General features: G+C 39.4%; 1 protein-coding gene across 1 annotated transcript in view; it reads left to right on the top strand.

Moving 5' to 3' along the window:
* Window positions 1–6,864, top strand: part of UNC79 (unc-79 homolog (C. elegans)) — a 291,864-nt gene that overhangs the window by 276,436 nt on the left and 8,564 nt on the right. Inside the window, exon 47 of the mRNA XM_006879101.1 lies at window positions 1,655–1,732. Within this exon, the coding sequence (XP_006879163.1) occupies window positions 1,655–1,732 (78 nt within the window). The remainder of the gene's footprint in view (window positions 1–1,654; window positions 1,733–6,864) is intronic.

The following is a 6,864-nucleotide window of genomic DNA, read 5'->3' as shown; positions in this document are numbered from 1 at the left end:
AAGTGCAGCAATGAATGAATAGAAATCCAAAATCTCTGTAAATGTTCATTAAAATTATTTTTTTAAAAAAATTAAAAAGCCTCTGGGTTTAATTTGCTTCCTCTGAGGATGTTCGGCTGGGAGAACAGTGTCACAAGACCCTCATAGGGAGCATGCTCAGTGGGACTTTGCCCATGAAGAGTAGGGGGCCTGGAAGAGCCTAGCAGCCCAATGCTGCACTATCCGAAAAGGCACTTAGGAGATGAATTTTTAGTAAATATTGATCCAAATGCTTTATTTTATCTTTAGTTGGAGAAGTAGATGTTAGAAAGCAATTCTACATGCCAAGAAATATTTTCGTTCAGATTAAAGGAAATTGAGGTGAAAATTTGAGGTTTCACAAAGAGATTTTCTATGGAGATAGTTTTACTTACAGGATCATATTTCTAGGACTCAAAAAGAACTTGAGATCAAGAACTATAAACAATTATTTTACAGGTGATAAAGCTAAGATCTTCATTTAGAGCAGATATTGGAAATGTCCTCATATTATTATTGGTTTTTAAACTATCACTACTCCAGAGATCTTTTGGTAATTCAAATGTTATAAATGAATTGATTATGAGTAGATTTTGTAAAAATGAGATAACAAGTGAATTGCTTACTAATGCATTTTGTGTCAATGAGGTTACACATTCATTTGAATTCATTTTAGTCTGATGATTTTTGTTCAACCATATTAAGCCAGACAGGGAGGGGAAAAAAGTCCCCCTGGAGTGTTTAAAATCCTGTCATAGGAAATTCTGAGGAGCAATGTGATTTCCAGTGTACCTTCCTCCCGGCATCAGCACGGCACCCTGTTCCACAGAGAACCGAGCCTCAAAGGCAGAGCTGCAAGAAATTAAACAGCCACTCCCAGGGCAGACGCTGCGGAGGCAGGATCATGATGGAAAGCAGGATTTAAGCCCAAAGAGGAAATGAGGCCGAGAAGCCATTTATGCTCTGGCGTGAGTCAGAGCGCCGGGCAGATTAGTGAGATCAATAGCCAGTGCCCCCGGCAGCGCTGAGCTTGGCGAGGACCGCACACCAGCGCCACGGCTCTGCCACCTTCTCGCGTCGTCGTTTCTGGTTTGAAGACTTAGAGATGCACCAACACCACTCTATATGTGCTCCCCCTGGGGTCACCCTGTAAAGAGACCCCCTGGGCCATTGGTCTGGTTATAACCAAGAACATCACCCAGGGGCCTTTATTTAGATTTTGTCTTTTTTTAAAAAAATTTATTTTTCATTTCAATGAACATCTACAGAGATTTTGGAATTCCATTCATTCATTGTTGCACCCTTCTCCCCGCCCTGCCCCCCCCATTGCTCCTCTCCTTGAAAAGCAAAAGAAAAACTCTCTCATTGGTACACAATCCCCCACCCCCACACATCCCCCAACCCCAAATATAATCCACTCTGCAACCCTCATTCCGTACTCTTAGGATAAACATAATGCCCTAAAATATAACACTTTTAAACTATTCTCTCCCCCATAGACTTCAATGCCGTAAACAACAAACAAACAAACAAAAAATTTGATTTCTTCTTAAAGAACTATATCCTGGATATCGACAACTTTACAAAGTTTCCCTTGTACTGGGAGTGGAATTGATTTTCTTCTTTGTTGTTTCAGATGGTCGAAATGGTGTGTCTCCACGTGATTAGTTTAATGGAGGCATTGCAAGAATGCAATTCCACAATTTTTGTCAAGGTAGGAAAAATCTTATGACTTTTACTAGACCAGGTTTGGGTTTTTTATTTTTTAAAAATTTTTATTATTATTATTATTAATTTCAATGAACATCTACAGAGATTTCAGAATTCTCCTAAAAAGAAATGTGCAATTGTTTTCATTGCTCTTCCTGCAGGGGAAAACGAGACTGCCTCAGTTTACAGTGTATAGAATTGCAGGATTCAGGATCTTCTCACAAACTTTCACCAAACGGTGGTGGTTCTTTTTGCTCCTTCTGTACCACTGTAACCAGCTCTACCATGGGTTGACTATGTCAGGCCAAGATTAAGTGGAACACAGAAGTAATTCAAATGGTACCTAGAAAGACATGATCTTAAAATTGGTTGGTTGTACCTCACCTTACTAAATATATCCAAAGCCAATTAAAATTATAAATGGACATAATGGTGGTTGTTAGGAAGAATGCATCAATTCTGACTCGTAGTAAAATGACCTAATCCTACACCATCTTCAGTCATTGCTACATTCGAACACGTTGTTGGAGTCACAGTGTTAATCCATGTCATTAAAGATCGTCCTCATTTTTACTGACTCGATACCGACTTTGCTGCCCTGCCTGATAACATGGCTCAAAGTGTGTGAGATGATACATAGACATCCTCACTCAGGAGCTTTCATTCTAGTCGTACTTCCAAGACAAATGTGCTCATACTTCTGGCAGTTCCATGGTGTGCTTGCTATTCTTCATCAACATCATAATTCAAAGTCTTCTCCGGTCTTCCTTATTCACTGTCTAGTTCTCACATGCATGGAACAATCGAAAATGTCATGGGTTGGATCAAATGCATGCTATTTCTCACACTGACAACTTTGAAGAGGTCTTTTGCTGCGTGTTTGCCTAGTGCCGTACGTTGATTCCTTGACGGCTGAGTCCGTGGGTGTTGACTGTGAGTCTAAGTGCAGCAATATCCTTGACAACTGCAGTCTTCTCTTCATTTATCACAATGTTGCTTCTTGGTGCAGTTGTGAGGATTTTTTTTTTACTTTCTGTTGAGGTATAAAATCCATACTGAAGTTCATCATTAAGTGCTGCAAGTCTTTTTTAGCTTTAAGCAAGTTAGAATGTGTCAGATGCATACTGCAGATTGTTAATGAGTCTTATAATTGATGAGGTAGCTGGTAATTTATGTAAAAATAAATTTCATTTCAAAGATTATTATTTTAAATCATTATAGCTTGTGAAAATGATCTTAACTGTTTGTAATCTGCCCAAGGACATCAGAAACTTAATAGTGTGATAAAAAAAATATTCAAGAAGTAAATATCACTTGGTTTCTCACTTAATCTTTTTACCTCCTCTTCCTGCCTTCCTCCTTTCCATCTCACTGAGTCCTCTTCCTTTGTATTTTTTTCTTTTATTACTCTCATATATAGATTGATGCTATTGTTGCTACTGTTAGGTACTTGCGAGGCAACTAGGGCCAATAGTGACCTTATGAATGATGCATCTGAACCTTGCCCTAGTCCATGCCATCCTCATCATCTCTAGTACACTCAAGTCCATTGTGACAGTCACTGTTGATACGTCTTATTGAGACTCTTCCTCCACCTTGCCAAACAGGCTGTTTTTACCAAAGAACTGGTCACTCCTAACAATATGCCCAAAGGTGAAGTTTCACGACCTTTACCTCCAAGGAGAACCCTGGTTTCACTTTTTTCTGAGACATACTTATTTGTCCTTTTGCCAGTTTATGAGATATTCAGTACTCTTCTCTAATACCACAATTCAAAGGCATCAATAATTCTTCTGTCATCCTTATTTATTGTCCAATTTTCAGATACAGATGGGTGGTGCTGCACTCAAAGTGCATTGGCTGGGAATTGAACAGGGGTCTCCTGCATAGAATGTGAGAAATTTTTGTTGTTGTTGTTTTGTGTGTATACACTGTAAAATCAGACCAAATTGAAAAAGACCGTGGCTTGGATCAGGTGCACCTTAGTCTTTAAACTTACATCATTGCTTCTTAGAACCTTGAAGAGGACCCTGACATCAGATTTTCCTAACGCAGCACCCTTTTTTATTTCTTGACTGCTGATACCAAGGGTGTTGGTGGTGGATCCAAACAAGATGAAATTGCTGACAACATCAATGTTTTCTCCATCTGTCATGATATTGGCTGTTGACCTAGTGGTGAGGACTTTTGTCTTCTCAGGCATTTACTATACTGCTGAGAGCTGGAAAATGAATAAGAATGACAGAAGAAGAATTGATGCCTTTGAACTGTAGTGTTAGAGAAAGATACTGAATATCCTATGAACTGCCAAAAGAACAAACAAATATGTCTCAGGGATAGTGCAGCCAGAGTGCTCCCTGGAGGCAAAATGTTAAAGCTTTGTCTCACTTACATTGGGCATGTTACTAGAAGAGGCTATTCCTTAGAGAGGGACATCGTGCTTGGGGAGGGAGAGGGATGACAAAAGAAAGGAAGACCCTCAATCAAAGGATTGACACAGTGACTGTAGCAATGGGCTGAAGTGTGTCAGAAATTGAGAGAATGGCACACGATCATGATAAGAGAGCTTTCAGATTTGTTGCTCATAAGGTCACTGAATCGTACTTGAGTCAGCAGTACTTAACAATATTGAGATGTAATCCATATTGAAGTTTGTAATCTTTGATCTTCTGCGGTAAGGTTTCAAGTCTTCCTCGCTTTCAGTAAAAAGGTTGTGCCGTCTGTATAATGCAAGTTGTTGATGAGTTTCCTTCTGATCTTGATCTCACATTCCTCTTCATAGAGTTCAGCTTCTCAAATGATTTGCTCAGCATTCAGATTGAATAGGTGTGTAGAAAGGATACAGCCTGTTGTACATCTTTCTTGATTTTAAACCATGCAGTCTTCTCTTGCTCTTTTTAGACAATAGCTACTTCATCCAAGTACAGGCTTCAAATGAGCACAGTTAAGTGTTCTGGGCTTCCCATTCTTCTCATTGTTAGCTGTAATTTGTTCTGATGCACCCAGTCAAAGGCCTTTGCATAGTCAATAAAACACTAATAAACATCCTTTTGGTATTCTATGTTTTGAAGCCAGATCCATGTAACATCAGTGATGATACACTTGGTGCTGCGGCCTCTTCTAAATCTAGCTTGATTTTCTGGTAGTTCTCTGTGGATATACTGCAATAGCCATTTTTTATCATTTTCAACAAGATTTTACTTGCATTTAACATTTGATATATAGTATTGTTTGATAATTTCTGTTGGAGCACAGACAAGTGAGCATGTTCAGGGCTGCATGCAATTGTTTGTTGGAACACATCAGTTGATACCCCGTCAATCCCTGGGGTCTTATTTCCATGCGCCTTGAACAACTTCCTTTGGTTCTTGGTCATATGCCACTTCCTGAAGTGGTTCTGTGTCAGCCAATACTCTCTGGGTCTGTGACTTTGTGCATTCCCTCCATCTTTTGATGCTTCCTAAATCATTCAAGATTTTGTCCATAGCATCGTGCAGTATTGCAACTCAAATCTTCATTTTGTTCTTCGGCTCCTTCAGCTTGAGAAATGCCAAGCAAGTTCTTCCCTTTTTATTTTCTAATCCCAGTTCTTTGCACATTTTGAGATAATAGTTTGTTTTGTCTTCTTGAACTGCCCTTTGAAATCTTCTGTTCATCTCTTTTATTTTGGCATTTCTTTGTTTTGCTTCTCAACATTTTAGTGCCATTTTCAGAATCTCTTCTGATATCCATTTTGGTTTTTTCTTTCTCCCTGGTCTTTGTAATGACCTTTTGCTTTCTTCATGGATGATGTCCTTGATGCCACCCACAATTCATCTGGTCTTCGATGGTTAGTGTTCAATGCCTCATTGAGTAGTTTGCCTCATTCTTGATATGCTTTTTAATTTACGGGGGACAGACTCAAGCTTGTATTTTGATTCTTGTGAACTTTTTATTATCTTCAGCTTCAGATGAACTTGCACATGAGTAATAGATGATGTGTGTGTCAGCCTTGTGTTCATTTTCCCATAATTATTCAGTGTGTGCTGAGCAAATTATTTAAGCTGGACTCCATAAAGAAGAACGTGGCATCAAGATCAGAGGAAGAATTAACAATAACCTTCTTTATGTGGATGACACAGCCTTGCTTGCTGAGAGTGAGGAAGACTTGAAGTACTTGCTGCAGAAAGTTAAACACTGCAGCCTTCAATGTGAATTGCATCTCAAATCAAGAAAACAAAAATCCTCACCACTGGACTGATAGACAACATCATGAGAGATGGAGAAAAGATTGAGATTGCCAATGACTTCATCTTACTTGGATTCACAATCAATATTCTTTGTAAAAGCAGCCAGGGTTAGGGGATCAGGAGATGTATTGCACTGGACAAGTCTGTAGTCAGGGACCTCTGCAAGTTATTAAGGAGAAATGATATCAATATGTGAACTAAAGTGTGCTTGATTCAGGCCAGGATCTTAGTATGCATCTGAGAGCTGGATAGTGAATAAGGATGGCAGAAAAAGATGTAATGCCATTGATCTGTGATGTTGTAGAAGAGTGTTGAATATCACATGTATTTCCAAAAAGCCAAACAGATATGCATAGGAGAATGTGTAGCCAGAGCTCCATGAAAGTAAAGATGATGAAACTTTGTCACACATACTCTGGGCATATTTCTCAGAGAGGTTATTCCTTGGAGAAGGACTTCATACTAGGAAAGGTCGAGGGACAGGAACACAGTCAAACAAGTGGTTGGCACAGTGACTACAACAATGGATTTGAGTTTGTCAGAGATGGTGAGGATGGCACAGGATAAGACAGGGTTCAGATCTGCTGTTCATTGAGTTGCTATGAGTCATACAAGACTCGACAGCGCCTAACAACAACATCCATGCATCTATCATCTACCATCCATCCATCCATCCATCCATCCATCCATCCATCCATCCATCTGTGTGTATATTGTTGTTGTTAGGTGTCACTGAGTCAGTTTTGACTCATAGCAATTTTATCAACAATAGATTGACACCTTCTTCATGGTTGGCTATCCTCACAATCTCTGCTATGCTGAAGCTCGCTTTTGCAGTCTCTGTATCAGTTCATCTTGTTAATGGCCTTCTTTTCTTTCATTGACCCTCCACTTTTCCCAGCATGAC

This window comes from Elephantulus edwardii, unplaced genomic scaffold (genome assembly GCF_000299155.1).
Source record: "Elephantulus edwardii isolate Elephantulus edwardi_28Jun2011 unplaced genomic scaffold, EleEdw1.0 scaffold00002, whole genome shotgun sequence".
Taxonomy (NCBI): Eukaryota; Metazoa; Chordata; class Mammalia; order Macroscelidea; family Macroscelididae; genus Elephantulus; species Elephantulus edwardii.
The sequence above is the reverse complement of the archived record's forward strand: the minus strand, read 5'-3'. Positions and strand labels throughout refer to the sequence as shown.